Below are 21,566 nucleotides of genomic sequence, written 5' to 3' on the forward strand. Positions count from 1 at the left end.
CGTCAGCGGAATTCTGACCTCCAGTCTCGGGGCGTCAAGGCGCTCGGTCAATATTGGCAGAGCGCCTTGATGCCCTGAGACCGGGGGGCAGGAGCGGATCAGAACACATGGCGTAGTGAGAGAGAGATTCTGGGGTTACTTGATTGGGTGCGGGAGGAATTAGGTATGACACAAAAGATGGCGAACGCTAACAGTATACTCAGTGAGATTGGGACCGATGGATTGTTAGGGTAAGGGTCAGGTTATGCAACCCTAGGGTTAGTGTTTTGTTATGTAACCCTGATATTGACCCTAAACCTGATGCAAAAGAGATCAGATTCGACCTTAACCGTCACCCATAGTGACCCTCCTTCCCGTTGAGCTGCGTTCCAGTGACTCTGTGTTTTTGGGGGACTGTTGAGCGATAGGACTTATTGTTAATCAGCAATCTCAACGCTCCATCTCTGTGACGCGATGCAAACATCAGGCTGGCTTAAAATAGAGAAATCATTGCAGTGTGCATGAGCATGGGCGCTCCAGGGTCGCATCTGATTCATGTGCTGTCAGTGAACAGTAAAAGACCCAAACTAGGCCACAATAGCACAGTGGTCGGGATGAACGCAAGGGAATCGGTTGGAAACTGTATATTATTATTATTACTATTATTAGTAACACGTTAAACATTACATTTAGTATTTTTTTCGAAGATAATAACACTAAAAGGATCTCCCCTGCCCAATGGACCCGTTTCAAAAGTAGAAAAAACACTGATGTAGCGCATGACATAAATTGTGGGTCCATTAGATTTAGGTATGGCAGTGCAGCAGTATAGACCCAACTAGTCAAGTGAATATACAGTCACCATGCAGGTTCTGCCACACTCATAAATAAAAACTACCTAAGGTTCAAATCTGAGCAACAGGAACTTACTTTACCCTGCTATTAAAGGGGTCCATAGAAGGGTGAAACACCTTCCACCATTTTCATTTATCTTTGTCACTTTTTATTGAATTGCCCATTTCTGAAAAAGCTCTCCCCAGACAGTGTGGTTTACACTCTTGTCGTTCTTCTTAGTTGTGTGTTTATATTGCAGACCGCACAGAGGGAGTCAGAGGAGGGCGTACATTATGGACCCCACCTACCGGGCGACACCGTCTTGATGCGTACGGGGTGGGGACAGGAGCTGAGGACCCCCCGCACGTCTCCCAGCGTCATCCCCAGCACCGGGGTGCCTCCGATCTCCAGGATCACATCGCCCACCGTGAGCCCGCCCCCCGGAGCCGAGGTGACGAATGGGAACTCTGCGTAGTCGGCTCCTCCACCAATGGCCATGCCCAGGTCGGCCGAAGACCCCACCAGGGGCACAAAGCTGTCCTTCAACTTTGAGTGCCAGTGCAGCTTCCTCACGGCCGTCTTAGACATGGCAAACGAGCTGCAGGGCAGGGGAGAAGATTTATACGGTAAAATAAGTTAGCATATCACAACAAAAATCATCAATAGCGAATTTCTCATTACATTAAGGACACAAATGTGTCCCGTGTTCAATATTTTACATTAATATCCTCCAAAAATTAAAAACAACAGATTCAGGTCTTTAAATAACAACAGTTAATTACAGCAAGGCTGGTTGATATACCCTGTTCTGCTTAAATTATCACACACACACACACACATACATCCCCTCAGGTTAATTTAGCTTGCCCTAGTGAAGACTGATGTAACGTATTCATATAAACCCACGGCGACGCATTGAGACGTATCTTCAATCGCACAGGAGAGGATGGTACTAACAAGGCAGCTGAATCATTACCGAGAGCGACATCATACACGCCGGGACAGGAAGGTGTCACAACAGCAGGGTAACAAATGAACAGGAACTTTTAACCTGCTGAGTTCCACGGCTGTCTTATATTAAATGTATGGAATTGGTGCTCGTTCTCCTCCTGCTTAAAATGCATGAATAGTCCAATAATCAGTGTCATTGATTGAGGATGCCTGCTAAACGTTAGCATTTGCATATTCCTCCAGTTGTGGTCGTGGTCACTAGGATGACTCAGGCCAAGGACGCCATTGTGAAGACTCATGAGAAGGAAGGAAGGAAGGACAGAAAGAAGCTGCAAAGAAAAGAAGGAAGCAAACATTTAAGGAGGGTATGAGGAAAGGGAGAAAGAGATAAAGAAGGAAAGAATGACAGAAAGGAAGGATGTAAAAGAGGAAAGAGGGAAGGAAGAGATAAGGAAGATTGGTGTAAGGAAATGAACACCCATGGAAGGATGAAAAGGAAGTATGAAAGGAAGGAAGGAGGTATGACAGTAAGGAAGGCACTAAGGAGGCTAGGAGGGAGGGTTGACAGAGCCAGGCATATCAAGCAGCTGAAAGGGAACCCAATGGGTATTTTTGCAGCGAGGGTCTAATAAAAGCAGTACGAATGGTCCCAGGATGACCGGATACACCTAATCCTTTCTAGCTGACTGACCAGGAGACAGGCTTGAGCTGACAGAGATCCCCTGTCTACAACAACCCTGTAGTACTACAGGCCAAGAGAGGGCTCCTCGCTGCTGCCTCAGCCAGGAAAGGAGCCAACATGATCCAGGAGTACGCCTTTATAATGATTAATGTGCAAGAGTCGGCCAAAAAGTTACACGACGTATTGTACAAAAAAAAAATCTTGAGTATTGATAGATTGTGTGTGATTGGGTATTTTTGGCTTCCGAGAGCGATAGAGGAAGCAATAATGAGAAAGGGACAAAGAGGGGGGGGGATGAGAGAGGGACGGAGAGAGCAAGAGAGAGAGAGGGGGAGGGAGAGAGCAAGAAAGAGAGAGAGACAAAGAGAGAGTGAGAGCGAGAGAGTGAGAGAGAGAGAGAGAGAGTGAGTAAGAGCGAGAAAAAGAGAGAGCGAGAGCGAGAGAGAGATAGAGACAAAGAGAGAGAGAGAGAGACAAAGAGAGAGAGCATAAGGCAATGAAAACATAGGGAGACAGGAGGGTGGGAGGAAGGGTCTGGGTCAGATATAGAGGCGCCACATTGCCTGAGGTTAGCGATGGAGTCATGCGTTTAACCTTGCAGGAATCAAGGGCAGGCGACGTGAGTCAGAGTGTGCGAGCGGCGCAGCCCGTTGTCTCAACACACAATGCTCAAAAACACAACACTAGAAAAACAAACCAGAAGGAAAAACACAGAAGGAAAAACAGTAATTGTCTGTATTCTCTCAAGTGTGTTTAACGAGTCTCGTGTCACAAAGATTTTTCAAAGCCTTTCAACCCTACATTTAACCGGAGGAAACTAGAGCTATGAAACATTGAAGTACCTTCCAACACCAGTATGTTCCAACCTGAGATTACGCTTATCCCTTTATCTCTACCTGACTGTGCGGAGTCCCAGTTCTCTCTGCTCCGACTGTGAAGCCTTCTGCCCCAACATAGTCGACCTGCTACCAAAAGCCAGCTGACCTCACACACACAAACAACACCAACAACACCAAACCAAATGGCAGAAAACAAACAAACAAAGCACTTATATTCATGCTCTCCTTTAATCCAAACAATATTTCCACCAGGCCTTGATCTCTGACAGGATTTACCCAAAGATTTTCAATCTTCCTGGCATTTTGACCAGATGGTTAAAATGCTAAAAATATATAAACCGGTGACCTGCGATGGTATTTACGTGACCTCTTAAGTTCAGTTCACATTTGCATTGTCCGTGTTGTGTGTTATCGCTTCCCGTCCGGTTGCGTTTTCAACAGAGAAGTTTGTAACAATGTGTGGCAGTTTGTGTTGCTGACCTCCTGTGTGCGATGGGGGGGTTTAATGAGCCACAGCCTGTCACACCGGCTGGACCCTCCTGTCCTCCACCACCACCACCACCACTCCCCCATCCCTCCTCTGTTGTTGAGTCAACAAACCCCCCCCGTGCACTGTATTCACAACACCAGCGCCATGCGCCACCCGGGTGGCTCTGTGTGATCAGTGGGAAAAAGGGCTCGCTGTTATCATCATAAACCGTATTCATGTGTCACCGTAGATAGAGGAGGGGCTTCAGCTGGTTGGTGGGAAACGTTTGCAGCGGATGTGGCGTAACTGGATGGACTGGTCGAGGGCTGGCGTGCTGGGCAACGCTGTTTTTCTGCTCCGTGCTCTGAACTTGGCGGCCCACACCGTAGCATTAAGGGGCGGCATCAGCATTAGCATGCATCACGTGTGCAGACATTTGACAGCGTTCCAGCGGCTTTTGATGTGGACCGACTTATATTCAACATGGATTTGAAGCAGTGTCTCGTGCATCCACTTGGGGTTGCTGATACAAAGCTTCTCCTTGGCATGGGAAAAACAACGAGAGTCGAATCAGTGTTCAGCACGCCAGCTAGAGTTAGAATGAACACCTCTGGCTGCACATCTGTAAACATCACTCGGACCAGGCTTGGATGAAATCCACATCAGGCTGAGATGATGACCCTGACCAAAGCTCCAGTTTCAAATGTAAAGGGGAAACAACCACACTGAGCAGAAATGAATTGCATCTGTCAGAAGATCACAATACACTGATTCAAGGATATCCGACCCTATATAATGAAGAAGACACTACTGAAACATTGACCTTTCGTCCAGGGAAGAGCTGACCGATACATATCCTGTTTCACAGACTTCCTTCTCTCCAGCGGCCTGCCCTGGTTCTTCCCCTTGTGATTCAGGCTTAAAAGTGTAACTTCAAACCATAGCATTATGTGAAGGGCAATAGCTATGGGTCCGGTGGCTATACTTAAAGCTTTGCTATATATATAGCTGTACATAGATTAATTACTGTTTTCTTCATTTACTCACACTCTCCAAGACATGCTGTATATTTCGATATAAAGTACATTCCTTGATCTCTGTGTATCACTATTCATTTATAAATAAGCCAAGAACTAATCCTGATATGAAAATAAACTAATAAATGATGACACGATTTCTAAGCATTATACTAATACAATGAATGAACAAAAGTAAACAAAATGGTGTGCTAACCCGTTTTGTAACTGACAAGAGGCCTTCCAAGCAAATAATTTGAGGTGAACAAATAAATACCTTCACGATACTACAAATGACATCTGCAGCTAACCCCGAATGCTGGCCACCTTAATGGCCCAGATGCTTCCCCGTAAGTAAGATGCATACTCTGTAAGTTGCACACGCAGGCGCTGCAGCCAGACGAGAGAGTCAAGCTCCACCAGGGAATAGTGCGTGACATTGGCTAGTAGAGCATCCTTGAGCGTAGGCCAAACGCAGAAATAAATATGAAAGTTAATTGAAGAGGATGGAGGCTCCTACAGGGTTGGAAGAAGGAGGAGAAGTGAGGTTTAGGAGGTCCATCTGGACTCAGGACGATGAGGAGCTGCATGGGCTGAGCTGAACTTTTCCATTCAAAATATAATAACATGGGCACCATAACACAATTGGATTCTGCGATCCCCATATTCCTTTAATCCATTCACAATACACTCAGAGCCGGCTCCCCGAATCTGGGAGAAGCTTTTGTGATGAAATCAGCTGACTGTCAAGTCTAGTTATTCTCTTGGGGTTCCTGATGTCAATCTGGATTCGTCCACATCTAATGTAACTCTGATCTAAAGCTGACATGATCAACTATGACCACAGCAAACTTAATCCCAACTTCTATGCAGAAAGAAAAGCTGTGTTTTGTATTAAACACAATGGAAAGCTCTTTCCATTTATATGATATAATAAGGAGTCTTTCATAATCAACTGCCATTTCATAGAAAAACCAATCAATATAAAAAATTATGCAATATATGCGCAGATGTGATGTAATAGAATTTTAGATTACTCCTGGGCCCTTTAGTCCAGCAATTACAAACACACACTCTCTCTCGCTCGCACGCACGCACGCACGCACGCACGCACGCACGCACGCACGCACGCACGCACGCACACACGCACGCACACACACACACACACAACCCCTCTCCTACAAAAACAGATGTACATGTCTACAGTCTCTTTTCTCTAATTAATTGGCATATCATAATTAAAATTAGCAATTAATTCAGCATGACATTATTGGATAGACGGGCGTTTCTTATTTTGTGCACACGCACTTTAGATTCAGGACACAGAGTGTGCCATTTTCAAAAGTGAAATTCAGTGGATATTGATGCACTTGTTTTGTCAGCCAGTGTGTGACTGGCATGGATAAAAACCTGCTGTTCTGTCTGCCCTCAAACAATGGCACTAAATTAATATCTTACATGAAACTAATAAGGATCTTAGTTATCCACTGTGAGCGATATTGGTAGTGTGGGACATATACAAAGGAAAGCTATTTAAATGCATGAAACTCATCACATTAAACCTGTGAATCCATAGTTTATATTCTGTAATAAGATAAAATTATATCAGTGTACACTTCTAAGGGTCACTGGTCGCTAGTGTTAGGGTATCCGTATCTTGAAGTGTCAAAGTACATTAAACCCCACAGCCAACTGGTTGAAGAGCAGCATCAAGCTCCTCTCTTAACTTTAACGTGCCTTGGGGGAAAACTTTGGATAATATTCCACTGCCCTTCTGTGGTTTGTGTTGGAGTGCAGCCAAGTTAAGCATCTTAATTTACAGTGACTGAAATTCATTGTAACTAATCCAATACACTTTTTTTTGAGAGAGAGAGAGAGAGACAACAGATGCAAATAAGCATTCTCAGAGTACCATCGTAATCAGCATCTTTCCCCCTGACCTTAGCCGTTTAATATTTACAAAAAGCAGTTGGACGCTCATGGGGAGGGTCACTTGCATATCTAGGGCACAAGTGTGCTCAATGTAAACAGAGAGCAGTCACCGATTTAAAAATAAAAGAAGAAATGCTTATGGAATGAAAACACACTCACACAGACACACACAATCACTTTCTCTTTCATAAAATAACACACAAACACAATCAGGTTCGCGCAACACACCAAAAGACATGACATAGCTGCACACAAATGCATATTGCATGCACACTACACAGCATTAATAAATTGTACTGCCATTTCTTGTTTTTTTATTTGTCGCTGTGGTTCTGAACATATTTGCATACCCAACATGACATTAAGTGGGCGCGTAAAATATGGTGGAAGATTAACGAAGGCTAGCCAGCTGAATATTCACTCTTCTTCTACAGTACAGAACAGCGGTGGAAGTACATGTTGTACATAACAGTACACATGAGCAGAGCAGCGGGCTTTAACCTCACGTGTGGCCGTGCTCTAACATGTGGTGTGTTACGTGGTTCAGCCCTCGCTTCTCATCATATACCTCAGTTCTTATGAGGAGGACCCACCCAACAGGTCGTCTCTCTCTCTCTCTCTCTCTCTCTCTCTCTCTCTCTCTCACCTGGTGTGTCAGGAGGCATTACAGCCCTGGCTGAGCTCAGAGAGGAGCTCTTGTGTAACACGCGGTCGTGCTTTAATTCAACAGAGAGGCGACACGTTGAGCTTCTTAACAAAGATGTTAGATATGGGAGGATGACACGGGGAAACACAGGAAAGGAGGGCACGCTAATCAGATGACTGAACAGAAAGCCCATCAGACTGGTCATCAAAGAAAGGACTGAGATATAGGGAGAAGCCAAACCAAGGGAGGGGGTTTTAGGGGTGAAGGTATCGTTGAGAAATCTATTATTCATGAAGAAGTAGAGGTTGTATATTGGCTCACAATAGTATGAAAGTATTTTTTGCAAGGTCACAGTACCATAACCTGTGCAATACATGGTTGTTTGAGAGGGTGTACGTGGTTGTGTACATGAATGCCTGCATGTGTGTACGCATGCATATATGTATGTGCATGCTTGCACAAGCTTGTGTGTATGTGTGTCTGTGTGTGTGAGTGTGTGTATGCAAGCAACTGCATGTGTTTGTGTGTGTGTCTGTGTGTGTGTGTGTGTGTGAGAGAGAGCATATGTGTGTTGGTGTGTACAAGTACGTGCACAGGTGCATGATTGTGCGTGCGTGCTGGAGGTGGTGTAAGTGAGAGATACTGCTGATTCAGGGGGAATGGTTGAAGGTGACCCTGGCTCCCTCACAAAGCCTGTCTCAACACCTGATATTGATCCCGGTCGTCCCGCTCAGATCTGACTCTGGGACGCCACACACACTTTCAAGGCCTCCCTGACACGTCAGAAAAAGATGTCACCTAGAGGTTGTTAGTTCACACAGGATTATTGATTTGTTGTCGATTTTCCCCTGGATGCTTCAGTCTAACTGCCGAACGCAGCCTTGGACGAATTGGATTGAAGGATGCGCAGGATATCATCATCACACCCCAGTTGGTCGAAGTGGCATCGGGTCCAGTATGGGCAGAGAGAGAGACAGAGAGAGAGAGGGAGAGGGAGAGGGAGAGAGAGGGAGAGGGAGAGGGAGAGGGAGAGGGAGAGGGAGGGAGAGGGAGGGAGAGACGTAGAGAGACAGCGTGTGAGAGAAAGGGAGCAAGAGAGGGAGCAAGAAAGAGAGACAGAGGAAGCATGAGAGAGAGAGAACAAGTGGAGTAGAGTAGTGGCAGAGACAACGGAAATGATGGCGGCTGGGTGCAAAGGTTCGGTCCACAGATGGGGAGAAGAACCATTCCTCCACATCTCTGACTCGTCAAGGGCAAACTGCTGATACCCCTCCACCACCACAGACCCCCGCCCCGCCCTCCTCACCACCACCCCTCACCACCACCCCTCACCACCGCCCCTCACCACCACCCCTCACCAGCGGCGGCGGCACCACCACCACCACCACCATCCCCCCCCCCAAGCCCTGTGCCCACCCCTTTACACTCTCAGCCAGCCTCCTTCTGTGTTCAAACCACACCTTAAAACGGCAGCATGAATATTCATGAACGTGAAGGACACAAGAGGTGCATAATCAGACAATCAACAGCTCCGGCATGGCGCGCGTTAATGCCACGAGAGTAGAAAAAAAAGCGTGGCCGGCTTCATCTTTGCCGCTCATTAGGAGATAAAGTGGATTAATGTTAATACGCGGACGCGCATTTCCACTCACAGCTGGTTCAAATTTAGGTTGAGGAGCGGGATCAAAAGAGGACAAATGGAGAGAATGAGACCCAAAAGGCTTAGTTTATAATCACAGTCCAGAGTGAGTACTGGGCACACCAATTATACCCAGCCCCGTGGTCAGACGGTGCAGCAGTGTGTGTGTGTATGTGTGTGTGTGTGTGTGTGTGGGTATATTATTTTGTGGACAGTAACAAACAGGCAGATGTCTCTCTCCACACATGCCACGTGTCTCTCCTTCGCCATCACTTAATTAATGATTTATAATAAGAGTCCATAACCTTGACACGCTCCCAAACCACACAGCGGTCTGCTGTGTACGGGTTCAGGGTCGCACGTCAATCACGTCAAAATAGGGACACACCCAACAATAACAGTGCTGGGCACACACACATACACACACACACACACACACACACACACACACACACACACAGATATCAGCTCTGAACCACACAGAATGTGCAAGACGGCCACACGTGTGCGTGCACCAACACAGCAGCTTCACTTCCTCCTGTCCACACCACACACACGCACCCACCCACCCTCCCACACACACGTACATGCACCCAAGCAAACACACACACACACACAAACACACAGACACACACACAGACACACACACACACACCTGCAAATTACAATGGCATTTTTGCAAGTCACTTAAATTTACGCAACATAATTTCTTCAATACTACTAAACGAGTGCAATGCATGTGCATTTGTTTACATAAAATATCAACGTAGATATGCAATAGCGTAGAGATTCCGGTGCTATAATTTCAAAATATCTTAAAAGCACAATAAAGAACCTCAAATGTATCTTTACAATTTTCAAAATAAGCTTAATTTATCACTAACCGTCATAGCAGCCGAAAAGGGCTGAGGCATAAAAGTTGAAATAAAAAAAATAAGTACACTCCTATGCGTGAATGCACCCCTATACGTGTGACCAACCATCATCACAAACCCACATTCTCCCCCGTCTCTCTCTCTATCCCATGTCACTCGCCAAGGTTACACAAAACAACACATTCTCAAATGTCTTGTATAAAGGCAAAATACTGACCTGCCTTGTCGTTGACATACACACATTCTTTTCAAGCAATTCAGCCTTTCGAAGAGGATCCGTTTAAACGCGTCTATATACATTGACCCGGGTGGAATGACAGGACGAGTAAATGCAAGTGATTATATGAACAAACGAAGCTGTAATCATTGAGACTGATATTTCCAGCACGGAGAAAGTCAGGCGCGATGTGCCCGCTAGTGGGATAACGTGGACACTAGTGAAGGATGCTCTGAGCACCAGAGCCGTGGTGGTCTGGAAGAGGGGAGAAAAAAAAAACGGTCGTACAGATCTGACAGCGTTAGCTCTATAAATCGCAGGCGGACGCATCGCAGTAAGCAATACAACAAAGTGAATATCCGTAGGCACACGTCAGAAGTGCAGTGCATGTTTTGGTGTTCGTTTTTTGTTAACACCTAGTGCAAATTGAGTTAGAATGACACTGTGCTATTGCATGTTACAATTGCTCACCTGCATGTCTGCCCTTCTCCTCGACAAGATATCCCACTTTCTTCTTTTAAGCAAATGTTGCAGTTCATTTAGCAGACACCCGGAACATGTGTCAATATGTAATGAAGACTAATTGATCACGCAAATGATTTTGTCGGTAAAAAAATAAGGATTTAACCAGTTAGAGAACTACTGCAGACACAATGACGTGATGGTCAGTTTGTTGTAGATAAGGAATCAGGGCTGGCTATGCCGTCCAGAATGTATGGAAGGACTGTGATCTCGTCCCCTAAAGCACTTTAGTAACAAAGCAACATTATTATGGCTAATGATCGGCTAATGGGAAGTTTTGATGCATGTAGGGGAGGGAATGAAGAGTTAAAAGTACCGCCCCTATTTTGTAGTTTACCTGAGCATCGCTTTTGCACGGCGGAAATTTTAGAACAGGTAGACTTAAACATGTAGGCCTATAACCTACCACCACTTCCGTGGAAATTACGATACTCGTCGTAATCTACGCAACATACTTAATATTTGTTATACAAAAAAACACGTCTTATGTTATTATAGCACATATTTCTGCCTGCAAAACTTAATATATTCATATGAACTTGGTGTAGATGGGCTCAATGTTCATTCGACTATCTAGTTCCTTGTATATGATTAAATGAAGACAACTAAAATAGTTGTGTGTTATTATCTCTATATCAAAGCTCTTATACTGATCTAGTATAAAGTCAGTGGTTCTGCTGGGATGGGATAGGATCACGCAATGCAATGGGAGTTGTAGTGTTAATTGACTAAGAAGCTATGAAACTATTGACATGGAAAACTACAACTACCACAATACATTTCGCCTACATCTGCCCTGTCGGTCCCTAAACAACCATGGAGTCGCACGGAGATGCTACCAATCTACCGATGTCTGGGGATTCTGAAGGGGAGAAAAAATCAGCTTTTTCTTTTGGATTTTCGAAAACGGTTAACAAATTCAAACCGACTAACGACAATGCAATTACGAAAGAGGAGACGGATTACTTGACCGGAATCGATGGAAAAGAACTGCTAAGGTGCGCAACACAGGCTAGCGCTAGCTAACTGCGTGACAAATGCATCTTGAGATTTATCTTGTGCATTATTATACTGTGATCTCTCTGTCAACCAGCAAGTGTAATGAATATTACTTTCATAATGATCGTCTTACACAACTATAATTCATACATATAAAGACGCTAATGCTTTGAAACGTCAGTGTGGGTAAATCGAAAGAGTGTCAACGTCGTTTCTTGGTTGTTTCTCATTTTTAAATGACTGCGTTGTCTGTGTTTTCAGTACAAAGCCAGTTAATAAGCCGAAGGAGATCATCATCCCCCTCATCCAAAAGAACCGCTGGTGTGACCGAGTGGACAAAGCAAACAGAGACGACAAAAATGAAGCCAAGCCACACCATGTCCCACTTGAAGATGGCTCTGTTGAATCTCAGGCTGTCAAAGAGCTTATTGAAGGTTTGTGGAGGAGAGACAAGTAGGGGCTACTTGGTATATCAAAGTAGGTAAAGGTAAAAGAAACCATGCTATTACATTTTTTTTATGTCGTTATTTTAGACTCTCAGAGGCAGCAAGAGAAGTGGCAGAATGGACATCAGCCCGACCTTAACCTCTCCATCCCTCTGCTGATGCAAAACCAGGTCCCACAAGGTTTTGAGGATGGCGACAAAGTCAAAGTTGATCTGCGACCTGAATCTGTAAGTATATGCAGTGAGAATTGTGAGTAAGACATCTTCGCTAATATGGGAATCCTGGTCTGCTTTTTGAATACTTTATAATTGTATGGCTACAAACCCCGCATTCTCTATAAGTTGCTATCAGCTATTTGTGCTTACCCCACTTGGTCTTTGAATAAATTTTCATTCATTCATATGGTTCTCATGCATTCTATAGCAAAAACATAAAAGTAAACAAAATACACTTTCTGTACCTCCAACTTCAAATTCTTTTAATATTACTGAAAAATTAAGGCTTGCTCGTTACTAGGCATACAAACATTTTGTTATGGTTCAAAAGGGGAGGGTTTATTTGGGGATTCAAAGCAGCAACCTTAGTTGTCAGTCTATTCTAGCTTGTGGCAACTATTTTTAGTTCAAGTGATCATAACTATAATTAGAAACCAACAATGGTTTAAGACATTTCAGAGAGTTGGTGGAAAAAGTGTTTGCAGACATGGCAGATAGACCCACCGACTTGTTCCATCTATTTATTTAATCATATGAAAATTCTGACTTTCAATGCTAATGTTTTCTAACAAGAACAACTGCCATTCTCTCTTTAGTTGACACATTGTACGAAGATAACTTATAAATGAATGCTTGGATACCGGTGTTTCTCCAGGCATTTATCTCAGTGTTTTTTAAGACCTCCTGAGTCCTACTGTCTCCTACTTACTCCTGTCACTCATAACAGACAGGGCACTTGGCAGTTTGACAGTGGTGCAATGGGGTCGGGTGCCCTGGGCTCATTTAGTGCATCCCTCCCGCAGAACTGTTCTCCGCAGTAGAGTGGGGAGTTGAACAAGCGCAACAGTCGGGGTGCAGGCTGCCACGTCTGCCTGGTGACTCTTAGTCAGCTCTTGCAGAGGCTGGCTGACTGGAGCCAAGGGGTCAGGAAAGACCAGCATCAGCTGTTTCTTTTGCTGTCACTCGGCACACAACACAAACAGAAATGTTTTATGGAGCAGAAGTGGAAATTACATTTGCATCTTATTCGGGCAAAAGACTTAGTTGTGCAGCTCTAGTTGTGGATTTGTGTGGTGAATCATGCAGAACATTATTGATCTTGTATTGTCAGTCCACAGACGCAGATTATGAAAGCGTTCCTGTTGAAGCCTATGGTTTGGCTATGTTGAAGGGAATGGGATGGAACCAAGATGAAGGAATCGGGCGCACGTTTAAACAGTTAGTACTATTCCTATCCATCTTCCGAAATGTTTGATTGTTGCTGTTACACAAAGCCATACACGTATGGAAAACCATAGGCCAGTACTCCATACATTAAAAAAAAAACTTCTTTGTCTGCACTTTCAACTGTACACATTTTCAAGTGAAATTAAAATATGTTTAATCTCTCCTGCATCATTTCTTGGCACAACAGGGATGTTAGTTATGCATTCATTACTCAGACTGCCTTCCTCAAGCCCCCTGTTTATTGATTGAATACACCTCTCCCCCGTAATTCCATGCAGAAACGTGAAACCTATTGAGCACCAGCTTCGACCAAAAGGGTTAGGCCTTGGAGCTGATCGTTCGGCGATAAGGGACCTGGAGCCCAAGGGGCGTCGACGCACCCCCAAGCCAGGAGACGAGCCAGGGAAGGAGGAGGACTTGGTCCTTGGGCCTGGGGGCTGTGTGTTGGTGGAGTCCGGGGCACACAAAGAGCTCTACGGGAAGGTACTGCCAATATTATCTATTATAAAAATTGTATTGCCACTTTTCTTGAACCGGTATGTTGTGTAGTGTCAGCACTTTACAGTCAGGCATTTGGTGTGGTGACAGAAATGGAGAGGGCACAATTTAAATGATTCACTTAAAAGGAGGTTGGCCTCCTCAAAACAAAGATGAAGCAATCCTGTTAAGTGCTTGGAACGCACCAGGTTGACCGTCAACCCCTTCATAAAGGGAGGCCATATACAATATTGGATTTCCCAAGAGACAATACCAACCCGCCTTTTTCTTGTCCAACGGAGTCACAGCTGTTGGTACGCATGCATCGCAGGGTCTGATTGCAGCTGTAAACACATTTACTACTCAGGCTGTATGTTTACTTTACTGCGGAAGTACATCAATTTGATGACTAGCTCAGTTTTTCTGAAGCAGACCGGTGCCTGGTAGCTCTTTGAGTATTTAGAAAAGCGCTATAAAAAACGATCTATTATTATTATTATTTATTCTTTGACCTTCATGCTACTAATGTATTGTTTGAACATGCTTTGCAGATAGAAGGGGTGGATCCTGACAACGCTCGTGTGGTGGTCAAGCTGGCCATCGGCGGGCAGACCGTCACAATCAGTCAATACGGAATTAAACTGGTGGACCGCAAAGAATACGAAAGAAACAGCAAGGATCTCAGTGAGTATTGAGTGACACATATTAGATATTATGTGACACGATTTACTGAATTTAATTTAAGCAACACTCATAAGGAAGGAATTATTTCAGGTATATTATAATAAGATATCTTATCATAAGATATCTTATCTTATAATAGAAAACGTCACCATTAGTTGTGAGTATTTGGAATTTTGAAACACTCCAGAAGATTAGTTTAAATTAGTTCTGTTAACTTGGTACGGTCTTGCAAACAGTTCATACGACGGTATAATGTGACTGTCATTTGAATATGTGTGTGTTGGTATTATATTCCTAGCCTTACCTGAACTTCAAACTACCTTGCACTATCTGGGTGGAATCTTACTACATTTTGGTGTATTGTTCTCTGCAATAAAGCTGAATCTAATCTGGCATACCTAATTTGCTTATGACAGGCACGACTTGCTTTATTCTTCATTATCTTTGCTAGAAACTGAAAACTTTTAATTTCCCTCTAGGCCGTCTGGGTAAAGCCCACAAGGAGAAGGAGAAAGAGAAGGAGAAGGAGAGCAAGAGAAAAGAGGATGAAAGGAGGAGGAATGTTGACGAGGGTAGCAAACACAAATCTTCAGAGAGAGACCGGGACAGAGGAAAAGACGAGAGGAAAAGGAAACACAGAGGTTCAAGTCCTGAGAGGTGACTGAACATGAAGATGGATCCATGATGCTTTTCAGCTAGTCACTATAACTTACAAAATGTGCTTGCAATCCTTGTTCTTTAAATTCAGCAATAATACATTTATTTTATAATCACAAGCAAACACGTGTTTCTCTTGTTTGAGGCAGTACAATACAGTTTGTTTTACATGCCTTGATAAATTAATGCGTAAATAAATTATAACAAATTGACGTATTGCATACTCCATTGACTTGGCATTACAATAAGGTACCACATGTATTCCATTACTAAGAGTAACTGAATGAACCCCATTGATGCTTTGGCCCCTCAGAGAAAAGCCTGCAGTAAAGGAGCCACGGAAATTGCCAGCTGTCCCATGTTGGCTCCAGCGAGACCTCAAAGTGCGCTTTATAGACAAAGCATTCAAAGGGGGCCGGTACTACAACTCAAAGGTACCCACAGAGCACTATGGCCTCTCTTAATCAAACTACCCTTCCCTGGTTGACCTTTCCTCATTCATATTTTGTTGCACCTGCAGTGTTCTCATAATATTGATCAGATCTTCTAGTCAACAATGTATTAAACTCCTATACATGGGGTTGTTTTATTAGATGCGTGTGGAGGATGTTGTGACACCGACTACCTGTATTTGTCGAACTGACGAAGGAAGACTGTTGGAAGGTTTGTTAAACTTGACTCTTTAAGTGAATCTACGTAATCTGAATGCCTGAGCCTGTTAACGAACACCCAGTCACTATTCCATTGTAGATGTGAAACAGTCCATGTTGGAGACCATTGTGCCGAAGAATGACTCTGAAGCAGTCATGGTGGTTCTCGGTCAACATCGAGGCCAGGTGAGTGGATGACATGAATCACTTTCATGATTGGTTAAAATTAAGCTTTGTCAGACTTGTAGATGAGACAAGAGCAAATGTCTGAATATTCCTTTTGTCGTTTTTAAGGTTGGTCGCATTCTGCAGCGCGATAGGGACCGCAGCAAAGCTTTGGTCCAGCTCAATCGATATGAGGAGGAGGTCTTCAATCTGGACTATGACACCATCTGTCACTATATAGGGGCTGTGGACCACTGAGTCCTCGCCTCCTTCTCTGATCAGTGTTTACACTTCTCCAAGCCCATCAACTAATAAGTCTAATTTTATGTTGTAAAATTATGGATCTGGTGATATTGTCTTAAACTATTTTACTTTTATAATAAAATCATGTTGAATTTCATTTGGAGAGATGTTTTATTATATGAAAACGCATTAAAAACAAAAACAAATGAGCTGGTACACAGACATTTCAATGTATTAACAAATAAGGTAAACTACTGATGATAAACATTAAAGATTATATGCACACCTCATAAATCCTTATTTACAGTCCCCTATCCAAATCCCTGTATTCTATTAGTGTCCATATTTCAGAATAGAAGTATGGATTTCACACGGCAATAGAAACGAGTACAACGGCAACAGCCAAAAGAAGGTATGCATTATGTATCAGAGGGTTATGGGGAATCCTTGGGCTGTTGGTTCGCTGCGTTGGCCCTCAGTACCGCCCCCGGGCTGGGGTAGGGCCGCTGCTGGAACAGAGGCCCCGCTGCCGTGACGTCTGCACCTGTCTTGGCCTCATTCCGCTTTGGCAGGCCAGTTGACCAGTTGCCCCTGGAAAGAAGGAGAAAGGAAGTGGTTTAAAGTTACTTGAAGTCTTCATGGGGTGGGGGGTGATTAAGGAAAGCAGTTGGCCCTTACTTTGGTGCATCAGAGTAAGCACTTGGATCCATTGGGTCCAGCTCATCATCCTTTCGCCCTAAAACAAGTGGCCAAACAAAACAATTGTTAGGCCACACTTCCAGACTAAATATATCATGCTAGTGATAGTTTTGATATAAATGTAACAGATTGGTAGATTGCATCACCTCTTTTGCCTTTGTTGTAGGGTGCAATGTCATCCCTCCTCGGCTTTCTTCTGTCTCGATCCCTGCCGTCATCCCTCTCCCTCTCCCGCTCTCTTTCCCATTGTCGCTCTGGTGGTCGCTCTCGCTCTGGTTCTCTGTCAGGCTTCTCAAATGGCTTCTCTACTCTTTCCTCCGCACCTACATCTACTAAAAGAAGAAGATAAAATAGCCTTTAATTTCAAAGAAGAAACTCAAGTCGTAGCTGCACATTTACGATTGATTTCAATTTCTACCTCTCAGTTTCTTGGCAGCTCTAGTAATGAGGGTAGTTGGGTCATTTGGGGATAACCAGGCAACCATATCCGTCTCTACATTCCAGTAATAAGGAAGTCCACTGTAAGAAAACATGTAAATGGACAAAGGATTAATTTAGGCCAGATCCCAACCAGAGAAACATGGCAGCCATAGGAAGAACAGAATTCTTCATCCATAAAGTTATCTGAACAGATATGTACCACGATTGACTTACCATATAGGATCAAACACTTTGTACCAGTTTGGGGGCAAATTCTCTAGTCTGGTTGCCTCATAGTCTACGTTGTTGTCATCATAGTCCTCAGCAATGATCTCCTCATCTACATCTGAATTTGTTCAAGAAAGAAGTGTGATTGGCAACATATGACATCAATGATAACGATACATAGATTGTTCTTTTGATAATGTTACCTTGTTCTGATGGTTTGACAATTCCTCTCTTGGCCAAGCGAGCCAGCAATGCTGGAGGTAGAGGCATCCTTAGACCAAATAGTGTATGGTAAATTCGGCTGAAAAGAATAAAGGTTGCATCCATTCCAATAACAAGAGTTGATTAATACATTAATACATGGATAGAACGATAAATATATATATATAATAGAATAATGTAATCCAATACTGCAGATTGTACTTTATATTTGGACAGCCCTGTTTATTTAGACACATTCTGAATGTAGGAACTTGCACACATTGCATTAAGAAATGTGCGGTTTGGTTTGAGACACAGATCCCTTTTGAATGCAACCAAGAGGGATCTGTGTCTCCCCCCCTCCCCCCAAGAAATGCTAAGGGTGAACAAGAAATTATTTAAAGAATACCTTTTGTCTGTAAGATAGATCTTTAGTTTACAGCAAGTCGAATAGAATGCACCCACTGCTCGCCGAACGCATGACGCGTGTTGATGACGTCACAATCCCTGACGACAACAAACATGGAGGAGTATGCCCGTGAACCTTGGTAAAGTATGAACGAAACATTCCCTTTATCGGTAAAAGCTGAGAGGACATATTCCGTCTCTGTGTTGAACAACTATACAGTGCATTGCTTGGCATATCAATCGCATATTTCTAATCTTACCTAAAATATAACAAATAAACTCATTCTAAAACTCAACAGTAACCAGCTGACTCCCAGACAGCTTAGTAGGAGGAGGCCTAGTGCCTAGAGGAGGTCACACCAACGACAATCTGTTAATAATATATAACCTGATATATAAGTACTGTATGACCTTCCATATAAAAACCATCATGTAAACCATGAAAGTATGTATGATAAATGTATTATGTCTAGGTTATCATCTGTGTTTTGTTTACGGTTGATATTTCCCCCTCTGCATTCCTCCACATCTGTTCAGTCCCTGGAGGATAGTGGATGACTGTGGGGGTGCTTTCACGATGGGTGCAATCGGTGGAGGCGTATTCCAGGTCATTAAGGGATTTCGCAATGCCCCTGTGGTAAGCAACATTATAACTTTCCTATCATCACCTGTCAAACATTACAGTACAATAACAGTACAATAACACACACACACACACACACACACACACACACACACACACACATGCACACTATAAATGATCTTAATGTAACTCATATTTGTATTTATGTATGTATCAATACAGGGTGTCCGACACAGACTGAAAGGTAGTGTGAGTGCTGTACGAACACGAGCTCCACAGATTGGAGGTGAGCCGGAGTGTTTTCTGTGTGAAAACAATGTTTCTTCTTCCTCTCTTCATAATATGATATTGTAGTTGCAACTCAGTGCTTACCAGTCACAGAGTGCTGATTCCGGCTGGTCCATCCGGGGTGTGTTTTGCAGGCAGCTTTGCTGTGTGGGGTGGGCTTTTCTCCACTATTGACTGTGGTTTGGTACGTCTGAGAGGGAAAGAGGACCCCTGGAACTCCATCACGAGTGGGGCGATGACTGGGGCCGTCCTGGCAGCACGGAGTAAGTGCTGCCAGACGCAACCAGATACACATACAACAACAAGCACAAATATTACTGCCCTACATTTAATACTAGTAATAATTGTCAGTTGACAATGTTGTGTTTATGTCTCTAGGTGGACCCTTTGCCATGATGGGCTCTGCCATGATGGGAGGGATTTTGCTTGCGTTAATTGAAGGCTTTGGGATTCTGCTTACCAGATACACAGCACAGCAATTTCAAAACCGTAAGTTTGGTTTAACATTTTTTATTATACTTCGGGACAATCTTTAACCAGCAAGGATTTTATTTTACTCAAACCAATGTGTATCCCTAGACGTGTTATTCAACCTAATTTGTAATAATTGCTTTGGCAAAATCTTTCAAGTAGTCATTAAAAGTAAATTTGGTGAGCATCAACCCCCGATTGGTCTACTTCATGTTACTTTTCTTCTCCATCCCTCTGCAGGTCCTTTCACAGAAGATCCGGACCAGTTGCCTCCAAAGGATGCAAGTCAGAAAGCGGGCTGGTAGAGGAAGGCCCTGTCACAATTAAGGCAGCCAGGCCCCGGCACAGCCACAGTAAACCACAAGCGGTTTTACAAGGAAGACTAGGAAGAGAGGCTGACTTCACTCCTGCATAGTTGCACTTTAACTCATTTCCTCAGGGCTGAATGGTAATGTGGACTTTAGGTGTTTATCTGTTATTTATTGCATTTTGCTGCTGTCGAAAATCTTGCAACATCTGCACATTTTGTGATTATTGTAGTGAACTGAAGTATATGTGTTTCTCTCTTTTTGACCAAAGAGATAGTTCATTTATTTATTTAAGTTATTTATATTGTTAGTTTTGTCAGTTACATTTATGTATGTAAGCAAGGTACATTTATGTTATGAATTTATTAGTACATTTAAAGTTTGGTCTATTATTAGTCAAGTCCTTAAAGTGACAATCTCGAGATGTAAAGAAATGTCAATTAAGTCAATATCTGTCGCCGAATGAGGCGATGAACAAATTGCCTTTGATGCAGCTGGGGTTGAAACATGGTCAAAAACTAAATTGACGTTAATAATATTTAATATGATATTTAGAGTTTAAGATATACTATGTTTACTAAGCTTGTGCTTCAAAATACATGATGATCTGTACATTTTGACAATATGCAACCATGTAAATATTTATTTTTTCATTTCCCTATCAAGCTGCAAACAACTTACCTTTTCAGAATTTGAACAATAGACTATTTAATTGTATGAATGTGCAACGCTGTAATTAACATTGATTGCATTTTACATGTATTTGTATGAAAATGGATCGGTTTATTTTTAACAAGCTAACGACCAAACGACCCACATTATAAACTTATTTCACACTTTTGAACTTGTCATCTTAAACTATCAGTAGGATACTATTATAGCAGGTATTGTATAATGTCCTATATAGGCCTTTCTATATTCTCAACTGTAGTGCCCATTCAAAAGTATTAAAGACACCAGCTTCAGTTGAACTTGATGTCTCGATGTTTTTTCATGTCTTTATTAAAGCAATTTTCAAGAGCTTAAAATGGCTTCAGCAGTCCAGTGAAGACCATGCATGGATACCTGCTGACCGAGAAACTAATGACCCATTTCAGAGAGAGCTGCGCCCCCTAGCGCCTCAGACCTGATTTTACACCCTCAGGTGTTCGTAGTTGCTGTCCGAGGTTCTCAATCGTATTTTTAAACTTTTATAAAGGACTAACCCATCGACACAGAGCATTTCCAGATAAAATCTAAACCTTATACGTTTTTATTTAACTGAAAGACCCGAAAGCACAGGTTTCCTGAACTGACCTCACCACAACATGGACGATTCACACTGTCATCCTTTTTAAACGGCTCAATTAGTATAATCCCGAGGGTTGACCATCGCGAATAAGGCAGCTTCTCCAAAGGAATGCTTTTGTTTGGTGTCTTCTCCTGCGTGTTTTAACGTGACAGCCCTAATTAACCCAATAACTTGACGTGATTGGCTAGAAACCTTAACTTTACTTTTAATTGAAGGTTTCATGTGTTAAGGTAAGGGGAATGGCTGTACCGCCAACCCCGCTGCTGAATGGGAGATGACTTGATACCCGGTGTATGTATCCGCGC

General features: G+C 43.2%; 4 protein-coding genes across 4 annotated transcripts in view; 2 read left to right on the forward strand and 2 right to left on the reverse strand.

The window, feature by feature from the left end:
- The window catches only part of magixb (MAGI family member, X-linked b), a 40,187-nt gene extending 29,365 nt beyond the window's left edge, over positions 1–10,822 (reverse strand). The window contains exons 1-2 of the mRNA XM_079742377.1: positions 10,080–10,822; positions 1,122–1,411 (exon numbers count right to left, since the gene is read on the reverse strand). Coding sequence (XP_079598503.1) covers positions 1,122–1,411; positions 10,080–10,162 — 373 coding nt within the window. The 5' untranslated portion in view covers positions 10,163–10,822. The remainder of the gene's footprint in view (positions 1–1,121; positions 1,412–10,079) is intronic.
- A 90-nt stretch (positions 10,823–10,912) lies between these two features.
- gpkow (G patch domain and KOW motifs) lies at positions 10,913–16,465 on the forward strand. Its single transcript, XM_079741238.1, has 11 exons — positions 10,913–11,599; positions 11,862–12,034; positions 12,134–12,273; positions 13,373–13,479; positions 13,767–13,971; positions 14,517–14,649; positions 15,129–15,306; positions 15,620–15,740; positions 15,900–15,969; positions 16,057–16,142; positions 16,251–16,465. The coding sequence occupies exons 1-11, from the start codon at positions 11,418–11,420 to the stop codon at positions 16,377–16,379; spliced, it is 1,524 nt and encodes a 507-aa protein (XP_079597364.1). The 5' UTR covers positions 10,913–11,417; the 3' UTR covers positions 16,380–16,465.
- A 73-nt stretch (positions 16,466–16,538) lies between these two features.
- On the reverse strand, positions 16,539–18,395 carry pqbp1 (polyglutamine binding protein 1). The gene is made up of 7 exons (XM_079741262.1): positions 18,322–18,395; positions 17,915–18,012; positions 17,718–17,829; positions 17,482–17,582; positions 17,210–17,395; positions 17,043–17,100; positions 16,539–16,955 (listed from the first exon to the last, which is right to left on the reverse strand). Exons 2-7 carry the CDS (start codon positions 17,979–17,981, stop codon positions 16,799–16,801), a joined length of 681 nt encoding a protein of 226 aa, XP_079597388.1. The 5' UTR covers positions 17,982–18,012; positions 18,322–18,395; the 3' UTR covers positions 16,539–16,798.
- A 9-nt stretch (positions 18,396–18,404) lies between these two features.
- timm17b (translocase of inner mitochondrial membrane 17 homolog B (yeast)) lies at positions 18,405–20,900 on the forward strand (the record flags this gene model as incomplete). Its single annotated transcript, XM_079741269.1, has 6 exons — positions 18,405–18,460; positions 18,858–18,957; positions 19,126–19,189; positions 19,326–19,454; positions 19,570–19,680; positions 19,903–20,900. The coding sequence occupies 6 exons, from the start codon at positions 18,405–18,407 to the stop codon at positions 19,965–19,967; spliced, it is 525 nt and encodes a 174-aa protein (XP_079597395.1). The 3' UTR covers positions 19,968–20,900.
- Positions 20,901–21,566: the final 666 nt, after the last annotated feature.

The sequence above is a fragment of the Pollachius pollachius genome, assembly GCF_949987615.1.
Source record: "Pollachius pollachius genome assembly, chromosome: 8".
NCBI lineage: Eukaryota > Metazoa > Chordata > Actinopteri > Gadiformes > Gadidae > Pollachius > Pollachius pollachius.